The sequence below is a fragment of the Quercus robur genome, chromosome 4 (assembly GCF_932294415.1).
Source record: "Quercus robur chromosome 4, dhQueRobu3.1, whole genome shotgun sequence".
Taxonomy (NCBI): Eukaryota; Viridiplantae; Streptophyta; class Magnoliopsida; order Fagales; family Fagaceae; genus Quercus; species Quercus robur.
Window position 1 is genome coordinate 74,424,790 of NC_065537.1, and position 24,658 is coordinate 74,449,447.

General features: G+C 32.4%; 1 protein-coding gene, 1 long non-coding RNA gene and 3 pseudogenes across 2 annotated transcripts; 3 read left to right on the forward strand and 2 right to left on the reverse strand.

Moving 5' to 3' along the window:
* Positions 1 to 374: 374 nt before the first annotated feature.
* LOC126722581 (dirigent protein 22-like) lies at positions 375 to 911 on the forward strand (annotated as a pseudogene).
* A 2,933-nt stretch (positions 912 to 3,844) lies between these two features.
* Positions 3,845 to 6,561, forward strand: LOC126723718 (uncharacterized). Its single transcript, XR_007654428.1, has 3 exons — positions 3,845 to 4,204; positions 4,692 to 4,733; positions 6,304 to 6,561. It is a non-coding gene; the product is annotated as an uncharacterized LOC126723718 (long non-coding RNA).
* A 2,987-nt stretch (positions 6,562 to 9,548) lies between these two features.
* Positions 9,549 to 10,345, forward strand: LOC126723720 (dirigent protein 22-like). The gene has a single exon (XM_050427497.1). The coding sequence runs from the start codon at positions 9,681 to 9,683 to the stop codon at positions 10,230 to 10,232; it is 552 nt and encodes a 183-aa protein (XP_050283454.1). The 5' UTR covers positions 9,549 to 9,680; the 3' UTR covers positions 10,233 to 10,345.
* A 41-nt stretch (positions 10,346 to 10,386) lies between these two features.
* Positions 10,387 to 13,732, reverse strand: LOC126723719 (GRAS family protein TF80-like; annotated as a pseudogene).
* Positions 13,733 to 21,750: 8,018 nt separating this feature from the next.
* Positions 21,751 to 24,658, reverse strand: LOC126723721 (GRAS family protein TF80-like; annotated as a pseudogene).

A 24,658-nucleotide genomic window follows, 5' to 3' on the forward strand; every position in this document is an offset into this window, starting at 1 on the left:
CGCAACATAACAAAAGGCTGAAAATTGGATATAATGTCCAAGTTATTCAGCCGAAATAGGCCACACCGTCGAAGTTACTCAATTTCCAACAATAGCCAATTTTTAGTTTTTACCACCCATAAATAACTTCCTTTACAACTAAACAACACACGGTAGGAAATTAATTATTAGAAATGCGAACAGATGCCCTTAGAGTAATAGTTAATAATTCATTTAAGAAAGTTTTTATTGAAAAAGAGAAGAAAAAAAAATGTAATTAATGTTTTAACAGCTTTTTCTATTTTTCATAAAAATTATGTCAAAGGTTTTTTAAAATAGATTGTTAATTATTATCCTAAGAGCATCCGTTAGTATAATTCATTAACTATTTCAATATGACTTCAGTTCTCACTTTATTCCCCTTCTATCTCATGCTCTTTTCAACTTCCTGCTTCACCACCATCAATGGAGTGTTCTCATAACAATCCCCCATGGCCAAATCGACAAAACGCATGGAGAAACTGACCCGCCTCCACTTATATTTCCATGACACCCTTGATGGCACAAACCCGACTGCCATTAGAATCGCTGGACCATCAAAATGGTCATTTGGCACTACTATGATGATAGATGACCCATTGACAAAGCTTGTGGGAAGAGCTCAGGGAATATATGCATTTGCTTCTCAACGTGACTCTGGCTTGCTGCTTATGGTGTTGAATTTCGCTTTCTTGGAAGGTACGTATAATGGGAGTGCACTTAGCATTCTTGGGCGTAATCCAACTTTTGATAAGGTCAGGGAAATGCCAATCGTTGGAGGCACTGGAGTTTTCCGTTATGCTTGGGGCTACGATTTGGCAAAGACATTTTCGTTTAATCAAAAAACCGGAGATGCTGTGGTTGAGTACAATGTGTCTGTCTTACACTTCTGAGGGTTGCCAGTTCTTCAGTAATCAGTATTATTTGAGTTTTTCATCTTGTTTTTATATTCCAAGTCAGTCATGTCTACTCTGTAGCTGTCTTTCTACTATAGGAAAGTACTGTCATTCCCCTAGTAACAATAGATAAGGCTAGTCTCAATCAAAGATATACTAGTATCTCTATTCTAAAACGAGTGACTGGTTAGTTCCTCAAAAAATTGAAAGTATATTAGAGCTTGTTTGAATATAGTGAATTTTGAGTGATATCACTTAGTTTTCTGTTTTCATCATCCAAATCATGTGGGTCCATAGAAGAGCACTTGTTTGGATGAGTTTTGGATCACCATCTTCATGACTCAGTGACTCAAAAAAATGGGTGTAAGTGATGGAAAGTGAAAACTCAATTTTGCTGTTTTCAAAACTCAAAACCAATCACTCAGTGGCAAGTCCGTAAATTAGCTGAGATTGTGGGGCCCATGACTTGTGTGTTGTCAAGTCAGACCCACTCATCACCAACGGCATTTTCTCATTCTTCTTTCTTTCTTTCTTTCTTCTTTAGACCCACTCCAAAGTTTTTTTTTTTTCTTCAAACCCACTCCAACAATTTTTTTTAAAATTTTTTTTGGTTCTTCTTTCTTTTTCTTTTTCTTTCTTTCTTTCTTCTTCAGACCCACTCCACCATTTTCATACATGCATAAATTTATACCCAGAAACAAAAACCCACACCTCATTTTCGTGATTTTGGTTTTTGATCTAAGTCTTGGGTTTGGGTTTGGGTTTTCTGTGTTTGTGGGTTTTTTGGTGGAGGTTGTGGTTGTGTTGAGGGCTATTGAAGAATAGAAGCTTCAAACTTTGCTGAAAATGGGTCTGCGATCTAGATGAGGAGATGGGTCTCTTTATTTTCTGCAGATAAGTATTGTAAAATTGAAAAAGAAAAGTGAAATTGAAAGAGGTGCCTTAAATGGGTATTGTGAAATTGAAAAAGGAAGTGAAATTGAAAAAGGAAGTGAAATTGAAAAAGGAAAGAAGATTAAAACGGTTGAGTAGCCTCTATAGCTGTGAGGAAAGACTTTGGTTTTGGCAAGTGGGGATTTTGATTTTGGGAATTTGAGGTGGTGAGCTCTAGTTACAGAAGCAGAGGCTAGGGAATTAAGAGTCTTGATTGGATCTGAAGTTGGGTATTTTGTGAAGATGGGTGTTAGATGCGTTAAATGGGTTTTTTGATGGGATAAAATGAACCACTGTGTAGTGTCAGTGGGTGGGGTCCACAGTTTTGGCAAAAAGTTGGGTTAAAAAGGTGAGATATGTGATTGAGTATTGAAACCAAACAAGTTTTATTTTGAGTGAGTGAAAAAATAGAGTTTGAGTGATGAGTAATGGGTGATGAAAACTGAGTGACCATTTTTTTTAACCAAACAAGCCCTTACTCACCAAGACCTAATGTAACTACAGTGGGGTATATTTCATTATCCATAAACTTCCATAAAACATTGTCTCAGGTCGGTCTGTTCGGTCCACTACGGTCCATTAGCTTCATTTTGGTATACTTTGGTCTATTCAGTCAAATTCGATCCATTCATTCCACTTCAGTCCACTTTAGTCCATCATCTCTATTTCGTTCCACTTCAGTCCATTTCAGTCCACTTTGTTTTATTTAGTCCACTTCAGTCCATTCGTTTAACTTCACTCCACTTTGGTCCATTCATTCCACTACGATCTATTTGTTATATTTCGGTCCACTTAGGTATATTTCTGTCCACTGCGATCCACTTTGTTCCATTAGCTCAATTTCAACTCATTTTAGTCTACTTTGGTCTACTTTGGTCCATTCAGTCTAGTTTAGTATGTTCTTTCCAATTTAGTTCATTTTGGTCCACTTTTGTCCATTCAGATAATTTCGGCAATGCATTGTGAGGAGGTTTGTGTAGAGAGAGGACTTACTTCATTGATAATTATGTCACATTCTCAGCGTAGTGTTTGTAGGTTATTAAAGTCTTGTATTTTCTTTTTCAAATATAAATGATGAATTTACTTGTATCTACTTACTCTTTAAGCCATTTAAGATTTATAGAGAATATTTGTAAGGTGTACAAGAAAAAAATTCTAACCACACAATACATTATTTACAAAATATCTTACCTTATATAATAATTAAAAGTAAAATGCATTATGCTTCCCTAAAAAAAAAAAAAAAAAAACTGACAAAATTTAAAAACCTTTCAAATAACAAATATAATAACTTAATTTAGAAAATGAAATATATTGTATAAGCAATAGTTTGTTAGAAAATAATCACAATCATTTTAAGAAGGGTTTGGGACTAACACTTATAAGTGTCTTCTAATATTTCTTTTTACATTTAACAAAAAACAAATATCAAATTTTTCTGCGCATAGCACAAGTCTGCCAATAGTTATTACAAAATCAAAACCCAAAATAATTACAAATAAATTTGTCATAGAATTAGCCAAAATCTAAAAATCCCGAGATATACAAAAGCTCAGTCTACATATTTAAAGGAAACAACTAATAAATAAACAACAGACTGAAATTCTTAAACCTTTCCATATACAAAAAGCTCAGTCTACATATTTAAAGGAAACAACTAATAAATAAACAAAAGAATGAAATTCTTAAACCTTTCCATATGCACTTGTTGGAGATGAAAAACTTAAGATTCTTCTGTACAGAAAGGGAAAATAAATTAACAAATAGAAAGTACAAGGGAAAGAAATCACTGACCTCATGGAAAAATAATCTTAGTTTTACCTCTTAGACTAATTCCAAGCTTCAATGGAAAATATGGGATTATTTTGCCAACAAATAACCAAACAAATGGTGAATTAAAATTACAATAACTTCACTTGAGGTTTTGGAAAATGTCAAGAACTCCTTCCTATTCTTATAAACAAATTTCTATCCCTTAAAGTTTTGATTTATGGGTCATTCTACTGTACCCCCAATTTTTTAAGGGGGTTACGGTACCCACTTAATTCTTAGCCATAGATCTTGCTTATTTTAATCTGGTCCGTTTATTTAATTTTATTAAGATACCTGCTACCGATCATCTAGGTTTTATATAAAACCCAAAAAAACAAAACAAAGTTCTTCTTTTGACAAAGAGTTTGAGAGAGATCACGGTTCTTCTATCTAGCCGCCTCTCTCAAACCTTCATGGCTCCTGTGTTTGGTATTCAAATCAAGATTTTGATTTTTAATCATTTTCCTCTCTATTGGTTGAAGTCACTGGAACCTAGAAAGATCAAATCCTACACCTACATGACCTTCATTGAGTCATGAAGAATGGTTAGATATTTTTTCTTTTACTTCATCATTTTAATTTAATTTTTGGGTTTGTTTTTTACTCTTCCCTGATTTGTTATTTGTTAAGTGGCACAATATGGCTTATATTAATTGTCGAACAAACCTGGTTTTTGTGGGTCATATAACTCATAATGGAAGATTTGGATTTCTGGAAAACGTCAATCTTTTTCTTTTCCTTCTTATTTTCGGTCCAAACCTTACAATACAAACTTTTTTTCTTTTTGGGTAAGAAATTGCAAACCGGAAGTTTTAGAGACCAAAACTATGGAAATTTCTACCGATTTCTAAGAAAAATCTGCATTGTTTTACATGTATATATAGAAGATCTGCTTTCTTTCATATAGGCGATCACCCAAATTGTAATTAGTCCCTCAATTGTTAGCAAAATGGCAACCAATTTTTGATTTAATAAAGCTTGGTGATTATGTGGCTTCTTCCACAAGACTTAATTTAAAATTTAATATTGCAGGAGGAAGTTCTTTTGGAGCAACTTAAGAAGTCCAAAATACAAGTAAACTAAATATTCTCTTTAATTTTGTTTCTTTCTGTCTTTTGGTTGCTTTTATGAACGAGCATCTTGATTAGGATCAATAAAAAAAAAAGGGGGTCTCAACAATTAGAAAGGATTTCTTTCTACAAAAGGTTGTTTATGATTGACCCTTTGAGTTATAGAGCACAAAGTTTTCACATATTAACTTGGTAGGTCACTAACATGGTCCAACCAACAAAGGCCCAAAAAGAGGGTGCCTTTGAATGTTTCCCTTTGGTATGAAAAAGTAAAATAAATTTATAACCTCTTTAGTAAGATCTATTTCTGGGTTATGTCATATATCAATCTGGAGATTTATTTTTGAAAATCATTCTTTTGGTGTTTGAGAACTCAATTGGGATTCGGGAATTGTAATTAGTATAGCTTATGTATTGGTTCCACCCAAGCACACTTAAAGTTTGCTCCCATGTGGTGATGGTGAACATATAGGCTCAACTGAAATCACATAAAAGAAAATATGGAATTCTGGTTTGAAATAATTTGACCAAAGTTGGAAAGATGAAATTTTTTTAAAGAATTCATACGTTTTTCTTGGGTGTGGGGGGGCAATTTGGCATAGCATTTACTAGGGAGTTAGTAAGTAAATGATATCTTCTGCTGAAGTGTCCATGGTTGTATTATCATAGAAAGCAAGAAACAGACTCAGGCTAATGAAAATAGTAGTGTAGAACCCAATGAGCATGTTTCATTGGATTACCATTCCATTTTTAAATAAATAACTTTGGTATGTCCTTTATCTTCTTTTTGGCTTTATTTACCTTTAGGAACAAAAGGCCCTACTAGAGAATGAGGCTCTGAGCAAATAGGTGAGATCAAAACCATTTCTTCTATACAATAATTTTTGCATAAAACGAAATCTATTGCCTTCATTTTTCATGTTCAAATCATAAAAAGCTTGATGAAATATGGTGAACCTGCAAGTCACCTTTCCTTGAATTCAACCCTTTGGAGAGGAAGTTTTTACTCAGGCTCAAAAGTTGTTTCTACCTTTGCATATGAGGAAAATGAACATTCAAACACTTCTTTGCATTTGGAGTATGCATCAATTTTGCATGAGTTCAGTTATTCCTATCATTCTTAGATGTCTCTTTTCAATTTTTTGTCCAATATTTTCCTACTTTCTTGGATATGAAGTAAGGATTTAGGTAAGTTTTATCCTAATATAAAAACTGTCAAGAAAATGGGAAAAGTTTCATATATGCGCATTGTTCTCAACTTGTTGGTAATGACACTTCCATCTAACTCATTTTAGTGAGCTATGTAGAAAAAGTGCAATGTTACTTGATTGAGAAATGAATGTTGCTGCAAGTTACCTAGACCTTCCAGCAACAACCAAATGCAGAAGCATAGCATTGGTTTTCTTTGTCATGAGCTTGTGCTTGACAATTGGACTTGTTTGAGGATGTCAATTCTAATATATATTAACAGCTTTAATCAAATCTAGAAATATTTTTAATCAAAATTCAATGTAAAATTGGTTCTAACTCTTAATTTGATCTTTTCTTATTTTTCTTTGACATTTGTTTCTCAGATTGTCCACAGATGTTTGTTGCAAGAGAAAATCACAGAAGATCGATCACACATGCAATGACTTAGGGAGTCAAGCGGCACTAGAGTGATATATTTGTTAAGAAGTTATTGTCTTGCAGTTAGAAGCTTTATCTAGTTAGTTTCAACTATAAAATAGTTAATTTTCTTCTTTTGACAAATAGGGGTAGATGTCTTGAACTAAGCTGAGGTATTTTTAGATTTCTGTAAATGCAAAGGCTAATAAGGCATTTCAACAAAATTTTCAGTTCATTTGATGCGCTAGGGTGGTAATGCAAAACGCAAATTACCTTGATATAATGTGGAGAACTGAAAGATTAATAAAAAAAGAAAAAGAAATTGCCTTGAATTTTGATATGAAAAAATGACTAATTATAAAGCTCTTTCTACCTTTGTGCTGCAACAATACTTATGTAAAAGACGCCCTTAGCATCAGCATTAGTGGTGCCAAAAATTTAGCAATTTAGTACCACAAAAAGCTACTTTATCTAGTTTACCATTTCATTTTACAAAGCACCCAACATTAGTGGTTTTATTTTAGTATTCAACATAATAAAATAATATAAACAACACAATAAAATAATATATCAACTACAATAAACAACAACCACCACCAACAACATAATAAAATAATATATCTTTTTAAAAAATATTGTTTTTTTTTTCTTAAGCATCTGAGCTACAGTGCACGTGCAAAGAAAGTTGTGCACCATTGCTCAAAAGCCAAAAAATTTGGCTTTGCTTCCACTAATGCATGAGCATTTTGTTATGTTTGGTTAGTAAATTTAGCATTTTAGAAATTTGCCTCCATCAATACTAATGCTCTATCATGTAAATTTATTCAATAAGTGGTCAAACAAGGAAGACTATAAGAGGTGGAAACAAAACCACCTTATTTTTGTATCTCCAATTCTCCATCTCTAAGAAAAAGATCAAAATTCATTTGTGAATCATCTGAGCATAACTTATCACAATTGAATATTTCGGTTATTTTTTAGGTTTCAGGGTCATTTGGTCTTTTTTAGGTTCTATGGGTATTTTGATAAGCTTTTAAATTCTAAGAATATTTCGGTAATTTTAAAGGGTTTTGGGGGTATTTAGGTCAATTTTTAGGTTTCGACGTCATTTTGGTAATTTTGAAGTTATATGGGTATTTCGGTGTTTTTATTTTTATTTTTTTTTTCCGATGGCATTACAGTCATTTTTTAGATTCTAGGGGTATTTTGGTCATTTTTTAAGTTTCAAAACCATTTTGGTCATTTTTTAGGTTTCAAGTGTATTTTGATCATTTTTTAGGTTTCGAGGGTATTTTAGTAATTTTTTAGGTTTCAAGTGCATTAAGGTCATTTTTTAGGTCCTAAGGGTATTTCAATCACTTTTTAGGTTACAATGTCATTTTAGTCATTTTTTAGGTTTCATTTTGGTCCTTTTTTAGGTTCTAAGGGTATTTCGGTCAATTTTTAGGTTTCAGGGTCATTTTGGTCATTTTCAAGGTTCTATGGGTATTTTGGTAATTTTTTTAGGTTTCAAGTGTATTACTGTTGTTTTTTAGGTTCTAAGGGTATTTCAATTATTTTTTAGGTTACAAGATCATTTCGGTCATTTAGGTTACAAAATCGTAAGGTCAAAGAATTGTCACATGTGATGTTGGAACTGCACAATGTAAGGATGGAACCGTCAAATGTGAAAATAAAAAATAAGATAAAAAAAAAAAAATAAGGGAACCACCAAATATGACAAAAGAACTATCTCATGTGATGTTGGAACTGCACAATATGAGGATGGAACCGTCAAATATGAGAAAAAAGTAAGAGAACCACCAAATGTGAGAAAAAAACTGTCACATGTGATGTTAGAACTGCATAATGTGAGGATGGAACCGTCAAATGTGAGAAAAAAGTAAGGGAACCACCCAATGTGACAAAAGAACTGTCATATGTGATGTTGGAACCGCACAATATGAGAATGAAACCGTCAAATGTGAGAAAAAAAAGTAAGTAAACCACCAAATGTGAGAAAAAAACTATCACATGTGATGTTAGAACTATACAATGTGAGAATAGAACCGTCAAATGTGAGAAAAAAAAAAAAGTAAGGGAACCACTAAATGTGAGAAAAAAACTGTCACATGTGATGTTGGAACTACATAATGTGATAATGGAACCGTCAAGTGTGAGAAAAAAGTAAGGGAACCACTCAATGTAACAAAAGAACTGTCATATGTGATGTTGGAACCACACAATGTGAGGATAGAACCGTCGAGTGTGAGAAAAAAGTAAGGGAACCACCCAATGTGGCAAAAGAACTATCATATGTAATGTTGGGACCACACAATATGAGGATGAAACCGTCAAATGTGAGAAAAAAGAAATAAAGGAACCACCAAATGTGAGAAAAAAAATCGTCACATGTGATGTTAGAACTGCACAATGTGAGGATGGAACCTTCAAATATGAGAAAAAAGTAAGAGAACCACCAAATGTGAGAAAAGAATTGTCACATGTGATGTTAAAACTGCACAATGTGAGGATGGAACCGTCAAATATGAGAAAAAAAAAAAAAAAAGAACCACCAAATGTGAGAAAAGAACTGTCACATGTGATCTTGGAACTACACAATGTGAGAATGGAACCGTCAAATGTGAGAAAAAAGTAACCTGATGTAGCAGGTTACCTTCTAGTGGGTACCATACCCCCCCTTTTTTTGGAGGGTACCGTAGAATTACTCTTGATTTATATAACAAATAACTCCATATGACCATTTAATGTCCATCACAAATGAGTCAAAATAAATAACTTTCAAATTAAATTCTCATACAAAATAATAAAACATACTAATTAAGTTGGTTATATAACCAAAAAAATTAAAATTAAAAATAATACAAATATTAATATCAGGTGTTAGTCACTTGTCATTTTTAAAACTATGAGGGGGGTTTTTACATATTAATTTCAGATGTTAGTCACTCCATGGTCATGCTTTTGTCACCACTCAACTTGACCAGGAGGGTATATTACTTGGGAACAAATTTAAACACATGGCTGAGTCTGAGCTACTCATTTCACATATCATGTCACATGTTTCTAGAAGATAAGAGTTCCACAATTAAGCAACCCATGTCCCTTCATTGTTATTGTTGAGAGAAGGCTGAGAGTCATCTTCGATAAAACTTGAAGACTCTCAGAATCATGAAAGCAATACCTTTCCTTTTCTGTCTTTACTTTTGGTGAATGCAATATTGCTATTTCATATGCCACAAATCATTTAAAATGCTTATGTCATTGTCACTTTTTATTTTAGCACCCCATAAATAATCTTCTCTACCAATGAACAGCATAGTGGAAAATTAACTATTACAATATGACTTCTGTTCTCACTTTCTTCTCCTTCTATCTCATGCTCTTCTCAACTTCCTTCACCATCATTAATGGGGTATTCTCTGAACAATCCCCCATGGTCATATTAACAAAACACACGGAGAAACTGACCCGCCTCCACTTCTATTTCCATGACACCCTTGATGGAACAAACCCAACTGCTATTAGAATCGCTGGACCAGCAAACAGGTCATTTAGCACTACTTTTATGACAGATGATCCATTGACTGAAGGGCCAGAGGCTAGTTCAAAGCTTGTGGGAAGAGCTCAGGGAATATATGCATTTGCTTCTCAACATGACTCTGCCTTGCTTATGGTGATGAATTTCGCTTTCTTGGAAGGTAAGTATAATGGGAGTGCCCTTAGCATTCTTGGGCGTAATCCTTTTCTCAATAAGGTCAGGGAAATGCCAATCGTTGGAGGCAATGGAGTTTTCCGATATGCTCGGGGCTATGCCTTGGCAAAGACAGTTTCGTTCACTCCAAAAACCGGAGATGCTGTGGTTGAATACAATGTGTCTGTCTTGCACTTCTGAGAGTTCCAAGTTCTTCAGTATTACGTGTTCCAAATCAGTCATGTTTGTAGCAGTGTTTCTACTATTGGATAGTAGTGTAATTTTTCTAATAATAGAATAAGGCTATTGGGGTATATCACATGCTAGAGAGACAGATTATTCATTATCCATAAACTTATTTGTCTCAGCCAAATGGAAAAAAGCTCAATCTATAAAACCATTCCGTATACACTTGCAGAAATGAAAAACATATAGACCCCTTTTGTACAAAGAAAAAGAAAAATTACAAACAGAAAGGAAAAGGAAAAGAAATCATTGGCCCCATGGAAAATAATCCCAGTTCTAACTCCAAGCTGAAAGCGAAAATAGGGGATTATCTCGCCAGCAGATAGCCAAACATCCATTCTCTTCTTTGACATTATACTGATGATCATAGCTCTGCAATAATTCTTTTGCCTTTATCATACCAAGAAAGCTAAAATGTACCCTCCCAAAACCAGCCAACTCAAGCCTTAAAATCCATTTCTCAAGCTTCTCATGCCTCTCCTTTCTCTCCACTCCTTCACATGCTATGATGTTTTTAATTTCCTCTCCAAAAAGCATCTTCTCAATCTTCTGTCGATCTATCGGTGCTCCTGATACTGTGGAATCCAAACAATCAAAGAGAGCAGCATAGAATTTGAATGAATTTATGACTCTCTCCATTAAAATAAAACCATTATGGTTTGCTTCCTGCTCAGTTATCACCATCAACTTCGATGAGAGGCCCCGAAGAGAACTTAGAAAGCTTTCCATCTTTGAGGAAACACTTAAGAGATAGTGGGGATGATGTGTGAGTGTAATCAGGTGCGTCCATGTACAAACTGACCAGATCCTTCTTAAGGAACTCTCGTAAAGGCCGCTGGTTTATATGTAAAACTTTTGGCCGGTTCTTTGATGCCACAGGCGAGTTCCTCACCATTCCCTCGTCAGTTGCCCAGAGAGAATGTAGCTGAAGTACAGAGCTGATTGCAAGAACTTCTCCAGTCTTAATGTGCAAACTTTCAAGATCAAGATTCTCTGGTTTGCTCACTATAGGATTAAATTGAAATGGGATGTTCAAATTGTTTGCTTTTTCCGTTAACTGATGATCCATTTGCTCTAATACCTCTTTGTTTTCATGAATAGCTGTAATTTTCAAATGGGGTGGGCCCTCTGGTTGTGAACTTAATTTCTGAAGAAGATCAAACCACTGGGCAGGCCCAAATGAATAGAGATCGATAATATGAACTGCCTTCTCCCCCTCCATAGCTTCTATAATTGCCTGATTTGTGATCACACAACCTTTAAGAAGGGGCAAAGCTTAAAGAACAATCTTTGAACATGAATTTCCTCATAAACTGATGATATTTTTTGTCTTATTGAAGGCTTTATGCAGTCCAGGTAAGTTTTTAAGCATTTTATTAGCAAACGCCTCAATGAAGTATGCAGTAATTCGCTGAATTGCATCACCATCAGCAGAGGTAAAATGGGAAATATGCTCAAGACAGATATTAGCACTCTGCATACTATTGGCAGCTATATGGATAGCACATTCATCAAAGAAGTTTTATCAACTGCAGAGCCACCTCCCCAGATAGTGGCCTCCTGAACTATATCCTAACCCGGGAGATAGTTGCGTCCACGGACTGGATTCAAGGGATGCAGAAGGTCTGCTGTCTTTGGCTCCTGCCATAACAACTGAGAGTAAACTCTATGCAGTGGGAATGGATATCTGAAAATTATTTTAAAAACAGCTAGAATGAGATCAGATGTGTAGGAGAAATAATAATTGCCACAAATAATAACAGTAAACTATGATTATTGAGAAATTGAGAAGGCTGAGAGAAGGAAGAAAGATATTGAATCTTTCTCTTTAAGTGGCTTGATTTTTTTCAAATAATTATAAACTTAATCCAACAAAGGTTAAAAAAAAAAACAAAAAAAAGCAAAGCTAAATTTTAAAAATATACTTTCAGGAAAAAGATTTAGTTCTCCAAGTCAAAGGAAGAAGTTAAAGAACACACATTTTTTTAAATTTGCTTTTAACAAATTATCACGTGGGTGAATAACCTCCATCTATGTTTTCTCTTTCCACTTCATTAGAATCAATAGAAACATGTCACAATTTTTTTCTCTATTTGTTTTAAACGCTACTTTCTGGAAACAGCCAAAAAGGTCAAAAAATAAAATTTCCCATAAATTCCAGAACAGATAAACAGAGCCAATTTAGGTTTCTAATCACCTAATATCTGAAAGCAGTTTCAATACAGTGAAATTTCTCCTCCCTATGTCAACAGTATCATAGTATCAGGCAAGTGATCGTGAATTAGAAACATAAACTCCTAGAAACTTCAAACAAGTAGAACAATCAACACGAAAAAAACCAATTTTTAATCCAAATTTCTTCTGCAATTGTATCCAGATTTACATTAAAAATCTGAAAAAAACTATGCCAGAAAAGAAAAGACAATTTTTGTACCTAAACTTCAATTGATTCTAAAACTAAATACAGAGTTAAATACAAAGTTACCCTAAAAAAAAGGTAAAAGGCCAAACAAAACAAAGACAAATAATTAATGGTGCTACAGTATCAGGCAAACTTATTTTTATTCTGCTCCAACATTTTCCCAGCAACCAAACACAGCCTGAATGAAACCATGACATAATTCAAGAAAATTTCTAAAATTACAGAAAAAACTCAACACAAAGTTAACCCCCAAAAAAAAAAAAAAAAAGTACAAAGCTAAATGCTTCTAGGTTCCAAAATAACATTTAAAAAACAAGTGTTGAAATTCAACACCTCGTTTTTATTCTGCTTCAACATTTTCCCTACAACTAAACAAAGCCTGAATGAAAACCATGCCAGAATTCAATAAAATGTCACCTATTATACAAAAAACAAATAGCATGCTTAAGTGGATGCGTATTGATAATTACTAACTGTCCCAAAAGTTTAAGTAGTGAATAGGAGGTGAAGTGGGGACATAATTGAAACTCAGAAAAATTGTTCTCACACCATAATAAATAATTATGAAACAGAAACATAGGAAATTACCAGAGAATGCTCAATTAGCTCCTCCTTGAGAACTGATTCAAGTACACCACGAACTTCAAATTCCCAGTTGGGTTTTGAAATTGATCAAAAACCCAGAAAAACCCCCCTTAGAAAATTCCCACGCTTGTTGAGCCAATCTGCCTCAACAATCAAAGTAGTCTCAGAGCAAAAACAGGGTTTGATGTCTGCCACTTAATTGAAGAGTGAGTCAAATGGAATTAAGTTCTTTGACTTGAAGGACTAGAATCCATGGCTGCGTTGGTGGTAATATAGGAGATTTACTTTTGTCGTCATTGAGGTTTGTGTTTCTAGATTTCATCCCTGTCACTCTCTAAAGTGGATTCTTGTCTTGTCAGTATGTGAAGTGGATTGGAATAAGAGATGGCCAAACTTGGTGTTACGGTCACTAATCCAAATATGCTATAAGAAAATAAGACAAAACTCCTTGCTTGTTGTTTTAGGGGCTGACGATGATACCCAGGAAGGTCTTGTGTCAATTTCACAACTTTACTAAAATGCCAATACGAGTGTTTGAATATTTTCTGCCTTCTAATAATTATACGGAACCATTACTCTTTGCTTGCAAAAATTAGCAAATTGTGAAATCAAGCGTGAAAATGAGTGAGTCTATAATATTTGTTGTTTCCAAGGGTACACTGGTGCTTAAGACACCAATTTTGGGCCACTTTTTCACACCTTAGGCAAGGAAGAGTCTCTTCAATGTTGTAATCGAGCCTTATTTAAAACTAGTGTATAATCCATGTATATGCACGATATAATTAAAAAAAAAATCATAATTACATACCTATATAAACTCAAATTTTACTTTCTCTTTCTTTTATTTTTTTATTTTAATTTCTTTTGGATATACACATGAGTTTATTATTTTTTTATTGGGTTTTTGATGATTTATTTATATTAGACTCTTCGTCTTTTACACCTTATTATCTCACTTAAAAAAAAAAAACTTAAATAGGATACATAGCGCAAAATTAAACAACAATTAAAATTCAATTTAGAACCTAATTGAATTTTCTCTCCGATCTGTCTATTAATATATATATATATATATATATATATATATATATATTTTTTATAGATGTTATGTGAGTAAGATGTAAAAATTCGGAATGGGTCCAGCTTTCATGATTTTTCCACATTATCATCATTATCTCAAATGTTACGTCGATAAGATGTAAAAAATTAGCTGATTTTTTTTGGTGTACATTGTAGCCTTGTAGGGTTGTTTACATAAAATATGGAGAGAAGTATGAAAATTTAAGTATTATATTCGGTGACAATAGACTTTATAATATTATGAATTGATGTATTAATTTTTAAACACAAAATCAAAATCAAAATATAATAATTTACAAATTTATTTATTATAATATTGTTTTAATATTATTAGTTTAATAGCTTGGATATATATATATATATATATATATATATGTGTGTGTATCTTGTAATCTTTTTCTTTTAGAGAATCCAAACTGAATAGTTTTTTTTATTTATTTCAACAACAACAACAACAACAACCAAAAAAAAAAAAAAGGAGAAATCATGTACTTCATAAGCAATAACATTGTCATTGCGTTTTACATGAGAGAAACTAGTCATCCTCAAGAAGCATGAATTGTCTTGGACGATCGAACTGATGGTCACCTCCATGTCACCTTCAAAAGCAACATCTCTAAGCCCAATTTCTAAAACAAACTAGACTGCCTTACGCCTTGCCAAAGCTACTAACTCTTTAATTTCTACTTATAATGAGTACAATCAGTGGCGGCTCCAGAATTTTTTTTAGGGGGGTCAATAGTGTCTTGAGCTAAGATTTTGTTGTGGGGGAGTAAAAAATAAAATGATTACTATTTTTTTTTTTTTTTTGTATATACAATTGTCATATTACATACAATAATCTAACATAGTATTCTAAATAGTGTACAATACAACTATATTCTACAATAGTCTAAAAAAATTATTAATAGTTTAAAGACGGTAAGAAAATAACGATAGAATGCATAAATAAATAAAAATAAATAACTAATATTTGTCAAATTAATAATAATTTATTATAATCATATGTAATATCAATTAAATAGAAATATATGATAAAGAAGAATAATAACACACCTAAGAGTAGATCTGGGAGTATACATAAAACTAAGGAAAAAAAATAGTAACTTATATAGGATTTTACTTTTGAACTGTATGGATTTTTAACCACACGTGCTCATTCTCTTGGAATTAGAGCAAACACTAAAATACTTTTTGGAATTGAAAAACTATAGAACGCTTATCAAACTATTTGATTAGATGGAAAAAAATATATAAAAAGGAGAAAGAGAGAATGAGAAAAGAATTATACATGTAAATACAGATTAGTTGGTTGTACAAGTAGTGTAATTTTTTGTTGATGAAGAAGAAAAGTGCAGGAAAAAACAATTTCATTCTACCATCAACAGTAAAATAAGCCAAAGTTTGGAGAGAAGATTTATTTATTTTTTAACAAATGAGCAATTTTAAGAGTAATGCTATTGACAAAATATTTGCGAAATAAAATCTAGATGGCAAGTAGTTAAAGGTACGTAAAAAATTGATATCAGTTATGGATTTAGATAAAAAGCCAATTTTATTGTAAAAATATTGTGAAAATAGCACTAATATAATCATATTTCAAGTTTATTTCAATTGGCTTTGAACAAAATTTAGGGTCAGTGTCTTCAAAATTTTATTTTAGGGGTCAAAACAAAAAATAAAAAATAAAAAATTTTATATATAATATTTTTTTTTTTTGGGGGGGCCAAGAACCCCCTGGGCTGGCTGTAGAGCTGCCATTGAGTACAATCCCAGCCACTTGTATCTGTTGGAATACTACACCATCAAAAATTCACTTTAAAACATATTTTGGGGAGGTGGAGACCAACGGACAAGGAGTTGAGGTTTGGATGGAGTTGGGATGTTGTCTTGGCCAAATTTATTAAATATATAAAAGTTGAAGGGTAGCATTTAGTGTTATTACACTCTTATAGAGTCACATTAGCGTAGTAGTTGGTCAGTTTGAGTCCACTCATTTCACTTTGGTCAATTTGGTCCACTTTATTGCATTTCAGTCCACTTCAGTCCATTTAGTCAAACTCAGTCCACTTTGGTCCATCTCTCTCTCTCTCTCTCTCTTAGCTTTGGTTTGATTTTTGTCAAGTTAATTCTCAATTTGGCAGTGAAAATTTCAGTTTATATCAAAACACAATCTACATGGCTATATATTTGAATGTGTCTATTAATTATTTTAGTAATATCAATTATAATTATGTGATAATTTTTATTATCATGATAATATCCTTAAGAAAAAAATGAGAAATTTGAATCTTTAAAAATTTTAGTTGTACCAAAAGAAATTAGAAAAATATAATACACAATAACAATAGTTAGAAGAATATGGACTACTTCACAAAAGAATAATATGAATAAAAAACACCAAAAATAATAAAATTATATGTTTGTAAAAATAGAAAATCGAAATTACTTTTAGAAATTGTTTAGTTTTTAGGGAGAACAAATTATCTAGAATAAAATTTAAAGAATAAATTATATATCATACCAAATCTCAAAATAATTATATATTCTAGACTGCAACTAATTTGAATAGTTTTGGTTTTAAATTTTTGATCTTAATTTAATTTTGTATTTTCACTTATTTTGGAATTTTAAAACTTATATATGATAAATTGGAATAGTAGACTCAATTGTATAAATTTTAATCATTTGTAGAATAATAACTTACATTATTGATTAAAATCCTAATTTTTTTATTAGGTTGACAAAGTGATCACAATGCGACAACCTAACCTAATTCTTAGAGCTATCATGGGTTGAGTTAGGTTGTTTAGAAGATTTCTTAACCTACGGAGATCGGATTGAGTAAAAAAAAAAAATAAATAAATAAATAAATAAAAAAAACTCCAAATACAACCAAACCCAACATTTCTCATAATTGTGCCCTCACTTATTCCTTTTTTTTTCTTTTTTTTCTTTTTTTTTTTTTTTGAATTCTTAAAATTTATCTATTTATCTACTTGAGCTTGAACCTTCTGTAAGTACTAAGTCACATGTTATGTATTTGAACTAAATATGTTTTTTGGTTGAATATATGTATGCTAGGTGTAAATGGGCGAAAATTAATTTGTAGAAAATGGGTTTCCAAGGTCAACCTTAGTGTGCCTATATGGTTTAGCTTTTAAGTTAATAGAAAAATATCAAGTAACTCATAAGAGAGAAGTATATTTTGATATTAACTCTTCCTCGGGTTGGTCTGAGAAGCGCTAGTACATACAATGTTCAAGTATCGATTACAAGATAGTGTTACACAAAGTATGTTTCTTTTTCAAGTTTTTCATCCCCCATTTCTGGAGGTGTTTCCTTTCTTTATATAGCTATCTGAATTGTACCCTAACCCCCCACATGTACAGCCACTAATCTTCATTTGGATGCTTGTCCCATCAGGATTTTGCTGAAGGTGGTAGAATGTGATACAAGCTATGAGGGTATTGTTCAAGAGTCATTCTTTCATTAATGCGGCCAGTTGAGTTGGCACAATCCATTGAATGCGAAGGTGATGGGAACTTGGATATTTCCCCTCTTCTTTGTTTACATGTCTCTACCACCTTCCTCGGTATTTTGTCTTTTGTTCCAAGTGGCCTGCTCAATGCCTCTCGAGGAACGCTCGCTCTTTGGACTCCTCGAGTAGTCGGACTCTTCAACCCCTATTCTTGAGCTCTCTATGTATTGGGTCAGAAATAATGAGGGAATGGGCCTTTTCACCTTCTCGGGTTAGGCCCACAGAGTTTTATTCTGTACTCAGATCTTACCCCTCCCACACTAGATATGTGAACTGAATATATAACTCTCTTCATGATGCTAATTATCTATGTTAGCAATAGTCACTCACAGGAGACAACACAAAGAAAAGAAAAAGTTAAAAGCATCTAAGTGTCTTCAATCTTTACGTAATTGGACTTGTTTATTGCTAGGTCCAATTGAAGGAACTTATTTTTATTGCTTTGTAAGTTAAGAAATAAGTTGTGTAAAATCAAGACGTACTTTAAAAAGACAAATTTTTAAATATTATTCTAACAAAATAAATCAAATAAGCTGAAAAAAAAAAAAAAAAAAAAAAAAAAAAAAAAAAAAAAAAAACCTAACATACTCGTATATAAAAATACATTTAGACTAATTACACAATTTTATTTGATAAAACAGGAGACAAATGAGATTTCACAAAATTAGTATCAAAATAGGAAAATACAAGCAAAAGAGTTTTCTTTTGCCAGATTTCTCTATTCCAACTTTCTTCATTCTTAAAGAAAATAACATATAATTTTTCTTGGACCTTGCACTAGGTGGACTTTGAGAACTGCGAAATCTTATCATGGTGGGGAATTTGCTTTTAAAAAAACAAGACTTGATTACAATCATTTGCTAGCCTGAATTTTGGACCTTTTTGCTTGCGTGTGCTTTGTGATGTCTTCAAGAATTCTTCTTGTTGTAAACGTTGAAAGGAGAAGATTATGTTCGGCACTTCTAAAAGGATGAGAGAGATAAGTTGGGGGTTCTTCATAATTCTCATAGTGAATATCGATCTTCCTCACACTTAGGTATGTTTGGTAACTATTTTTTTCCCTTATTTTATGTTTCCAAAAATAATTTTCTATTTTTAAGACTAAAAAACTTGTTTGGCAACCTAAAATGAATAGAAAACAAAAAATGTTCTCAAAACTCAATTTGTGAATGAAACTAAAAACATGCAAAAAACTGTTTTTAGTTTCTAATTTTCAAAAGTCAGTGAAAACATGCATTTAATTTTATGAATTTGTCTCATTTAATGAGTTAGCATTAGAGTTCAACTATGTTAATGAAAACAAAAACTGTTACCAAATATAACCTTAGTAATCACAGAATACATCATTGATGACCGCTAAAAAGGAAGGGGGAATTATGAGTTTGGGTGTAACTATGTTATATTAATCACTCACCCTTCTAATTATTATTCGATATGGAACTTTTCACTTGTATATATCCAACATATTTGAAACTTTACTACACCAAAAAATAATCTATTGATGTGACTTGATAGTAAAGAGCAATTACAACCCAAACATAGGACACTTTTTCACACTATGATATGAATGTTTTTCAATCTCTTGTCACTCTTGTTTAATATAATAACTAGTCGTAAGTTGTGATATAATTATATTATAATAGAATATAATATATTTTGTAAGTTGTCTATTTGAAATTATTAATTGTTTTTACAAGTTTATGTAAAGGAACATATAATGGAGTTGTCATTTAGTAGAAATATATAGTGATATAGGTATTAAAGCCTAAATTTAATAAGAAGATTAAAATTTCATAATTATAGTATTTTTTTACATTTTTAGTATTATCATAATCGGTTAACTTATTTGAACATCTCCAAGAACGTAAAAAACAAAAAAAATGTACATTTCCAAGTCCATGGAACACATATTACATGTTACATTTAAGTTTAAATACTATATAAGTTTAGAATGTTAGTAGCTTTTTTGTTTTCTATATAAATATAAGTATATGTATAATGCCTATATTTGAAAATTGAATTTTAAAAATAATATTTTCAAAATTTATCATTTTTTTTGTTGTTGCTATTTTAGGGCCAAGCTCATATCTCTAACTTCCAATGCCTATCTTGTTTGCATTTATAGCTCAAAACTAAAAAGCCATGTTTGATCAAAATCATTTGCTCTTCCACTTGAAAATTTGATTTGATTTGATTTTTTGAATTTTTGAGCCCAAAATTGATAAGGAAACTTACAAAAAGAATCAATTTTAGGCCCAACCACCCAAGTAGTCCATCCTAAAGCCAACCAAAGCCAATCACACCACACTGCCAAATCGACCATTGACAACAATGGTTTTTCGACTGCTTTCCGACAAAGTGCACATACTATCCCACAAACTGTATAGACTTTCCAATAAATTTGTAAAAATTTTCCAATCAAATATACAAACTTTCCCACAAACTGTATAAACTTTCATACAAAATAAACAGACTTTCTCACAAATTGTACAAATTTATCACAAAATATATAGACTTTCCCACAAAGTGTCCAGATTTTCCCATAAATATACATACTTTCTCATCAATTATACAGGACTTTTCCATAAAATAAACTAAATTTCCCACAATATATACAGATATGAGTATAGAATGTACCGACTTTCTTACAAGGTGTACAAACTTTCTTACAAAATATATGGATATTCCTATGAAATATAAAATCAAAAAACCCATAAAATTTACAGATTTTCCCATAAAATATAAACAATTTCTCACAAAATGTATAGAGTTTCACATGGAACATACCAAATTTCCCAAAAAGTGTACAGACTTTCCCAAAAATATACAGATTTTTCCATTACAAATACACTTTCCCACAAAATTTACGGAATGTTTTCAAAAATATACTGACTCTCCCAAAACATACAGAGACTTTCATAAAAAGTTTACAGGCTTTGCCAAAAAAATTTAGACTTTATAATTAGATTACAAAATAGCCCTTTAAATATATAGAATTTATCACAAAGCATACAAACTTACCAACAAAATATACATACTTTTCCCCAAAAAATACAGAATTTCCCAAAAATTATACAAACTTTCACATAGAAAATAAGACCTTCGAACATAGTGTATAGACTTTCTTACAAGAAATACAGATTTTTTAAATAAAATGGGCAGATTTTTAATAAAATATATAGACATTAACATTAAATATACAGACTTTTGCATAAAATATACAATTTTTCCTAAAACATTTCTAGACTTTCCTATTGAACTTACAAACTTTCCTAAAGAGTGTATAGAATTTGCAAAAAATTATATATACTGTCTAATTAGATATAAAAACTTTCTACTAAAATATACATAATTTCTCAAAAAGTATACAGACTTCCCAAAAAAAATATACGAACTTTTTTCCTAAAATATACAGACTTTCCCACAAATTATACAAACTTTCATATAGAATGTACAGACTTTCCAACACAGTGTACAGACTTTCCTACAAGATATACAGATTTTTTTCATAAAATTTATATACACTGCCACAAAATATACAGATTTTCCCACAAACTGTACAAACATTCCCAAGAAGTATGCATACTTTCTCATAAAATATCTTTAGGCGTAACTTTAACTTGGGGTCTAAATCATAATCAAGTTGAATTTGTTCTCATAAAACTTAGAGTGAGAGTAAGACTGAGGATTTTTATTCGTTGAATGTCATGAGTTCGTCTTGCGCTTCCTAGAGCTCTCTATCCTTAAATTTATTCAAAATTAGGTTCCAGCAAATAAACAGAGAATCATCTTGGGGTTACTCCTAACATCGTTCAATTTTTAAACCTTTCCATAGAACATATGCATTCACAAAAGACAAAAACATAAGATCTTTTAATATGAAGAAGAAATTGAAAAATGACAAATAGAAAGATCAAGAGAAAGGCTAAGAGCCTTGTAGAGGAAGGCTTGGTTTGTCCATGACATCGAGGGCTCAAATCACCTCTCCACCATTGCTACTATTAAATAAAAAATAAAATAAAAAAACAACAACAACAACAATAGAAAGAAATCATTAGCCACTGCTAGTATTTTCAGTTTCAGCCTAGAGTTTAGAAATTTCAGTTTCATCATCTGAAACTCCAGGCTGAAACTGAAAATAGGGGAATCTCATGCCAGTAGATAACCAAACATCCATTCTCTTCTGTGAAGCTATACCCATCACTATAGTACTGCAACATTGTACTAGCATCAACTCTACCATAGTAGCTAAATGGCACCCTGCTGAAACCGGCTAACTCAAGCCATAAAATCCATTTCTCAAGCTTCTCATGCCTCTCCTTTCTCTCTGCTCCATCACATGCTACGATGTTTTTAATTTCTTCTCCAAAAAGCATCTTCTCAACCTTTTGTTGCTCTATTGGTGCTATTGATTTGGTGGAATCCAAACAATCAAAGAGAGCTGCATAGAATTTCATTGCATTGTGTACTCTCTCTATTAATGTAAAACCATTATGATTTGCTTCCTGCTCAGTTATCACCATCAGCTTTGGTGAGAAACGCCGAAGAGAACTTAGAAAGCTCTCCATTTTTGGGGAAGCACTTAGAGATAGTTCGGATGATGTCGAGGAGGAAGCACTGGCAATGTACAAATGATTCAGATCCGTCTCAAGAAACTGTTGAAGAGACTGCTGATTCCTTCTTACCACTTCCTCGTCAATAGCCAAGAGAGAATGTAGCTGAAGTACAGAGATGACTGCAAGAGCTTCTCCAGTCTTGATGCCCAAACTTTCAATATCAAGATTCTCTAATGTGCTAACTATAGGATTGAATTGAAATGGGATTCTCAACCTGTCAGCTTCTTCTTTCAACTGAAGATCCATTTTTACTAATACTTCATTCTGTTCATGAATGCCCGTAATTTTCAAATGGGGTGCCCCTTCTTGCCGCGCACTTAATGCCTGAAGAAGTCTAATCCATTGTTCTGGCTCAACTGGATAGAGATCAATAATATGAACTACTTTTTCCCCCTCCATAGCTTCCAAATGGCCTGATTTGTGATCAAATATGCAAACTTCAAGAAGGGGCAATGCTCATAGAACAATTTTTGAACAAGAATTTCCTCAGAGACTGATGATATTTTCGTCGAATTCAGTGCTTTGTGCAGACCAGTAAAGCCTTTAAGCATCCTATCAGCAAATGCCTCAATGAAATATGAAGCAATTCGCTGAATTGCAGTGCCTTTAGGAGAGGCAAGATAGGAAATATGTTCAAGCCTGGTATTAACACTTTGAAGACATCTGGCAGTTACATGGCTAGCACATTCTCCAAGAAGTTCTATCAATTGCAAACCTCCTTCCTCAGATTGTGGCGATCTGAGCCAGGGGTATGGTGATCCTAATCCAGGAGAGGATTCATGGGATGAAGTTAAAGAAGATCTGCCTTCTTGTTTTGCTCTTGCCATCAATAACTGAGAGCAAACTCAATGCACTGGGAATGGAGATCTGAATAACAGCTAGAATGGGATTAGATGTGAAGGAGAATAAATTTTCATTGCTGCAATAATAACACTACACCACTTGATGATAGAGAAAGTTGAGGGAAGGAAGAAAGAACTATATCTTGAATCCTTCCCTCCCTTTTTGTTGTTAGGTTTGTTAAAAAACTACAATCTTAAGCCAACCAAGGTAAAAATTGTTTGGTTTTTCAATATATTTTCAAGTAACAGTTTTGGTTCTCAAAGTCAAAAGAAGCAGTTGAAGAACACTTCAAATATATCACTCTTGAAACATAATTTTTTCCTCTTCAATAATTTCCTTTGGAAGTAAATGTGGGGCTATTTGGGTTGCTAATTACTCACAAAATCAAAAAATAGTTTCAAGACAATGGAACTTTTCCTTCCTATATCTCAACAGTATAAGCCAACCGACAGTAAATTAGAATCATAAACTCAAAGAAACTTTTAAGAAACAGAAAAACCAATTTGTGTCCCTAAATTTTAAGCTGCAGATGTTTCAAAAATTAAGTAAAAAGCTCAACAAAAGTAATCCAAAACCATTTTTCAAGTTACCAAAAAAATAAAAGTAAAAGGCCAATCAAAATTAGTTTTCCCAGCAAAATATAATGCTTTCTTGATTCCATAAAACCAAAAAAAATAAAACATAAAAACTTTGAAAACTTCGGTTCTATTCTGCTCCAATATTTTCCCAGCAACCAAACACAGGTTGAATGAAAACCATGTCAAATATTTTTTTTAAGAAAAAAAAAAAACACACACACACACTTATTATTCAATCCAAAAGCAAGCTTAAGGGAATGTATTATTTTCAATAACTAATCAAAAAGGATTAAATATATATGGAATGGAAACATGGGAAATTACCAGGGAATGTTCAATTGGTTGCTCCTTAAGAACTGATCAAGTGCATCACTAACTTTAAATTCCCAGCTGGGTTTTCAAATTGATCAAAAACCCAGAAAATCCTCTAAGAAAATTTCCACTCTTGGTGAGCTAGTCTGCTAAACCATCAAAGTGGATTCAGAGCTATGCAAATTTTGCGGACAGGGATTGTGTAGCAAAGTGAGTCCAATAAAATAAAGCTATTGACCTATTGTCTTGATGGCTTTTTCCTTGGATCGTTGTTGGCAATGTAAGATGTTTTACGGTTTTGTCTTCATATATTTTTTTGTCCCTAGGAGGAATCAGAGGAACATGAAGTTTCAGAAATACAAAAACCTGTCTTTCTAAATTGCAAGAGAAGCCGTAAATAAAGT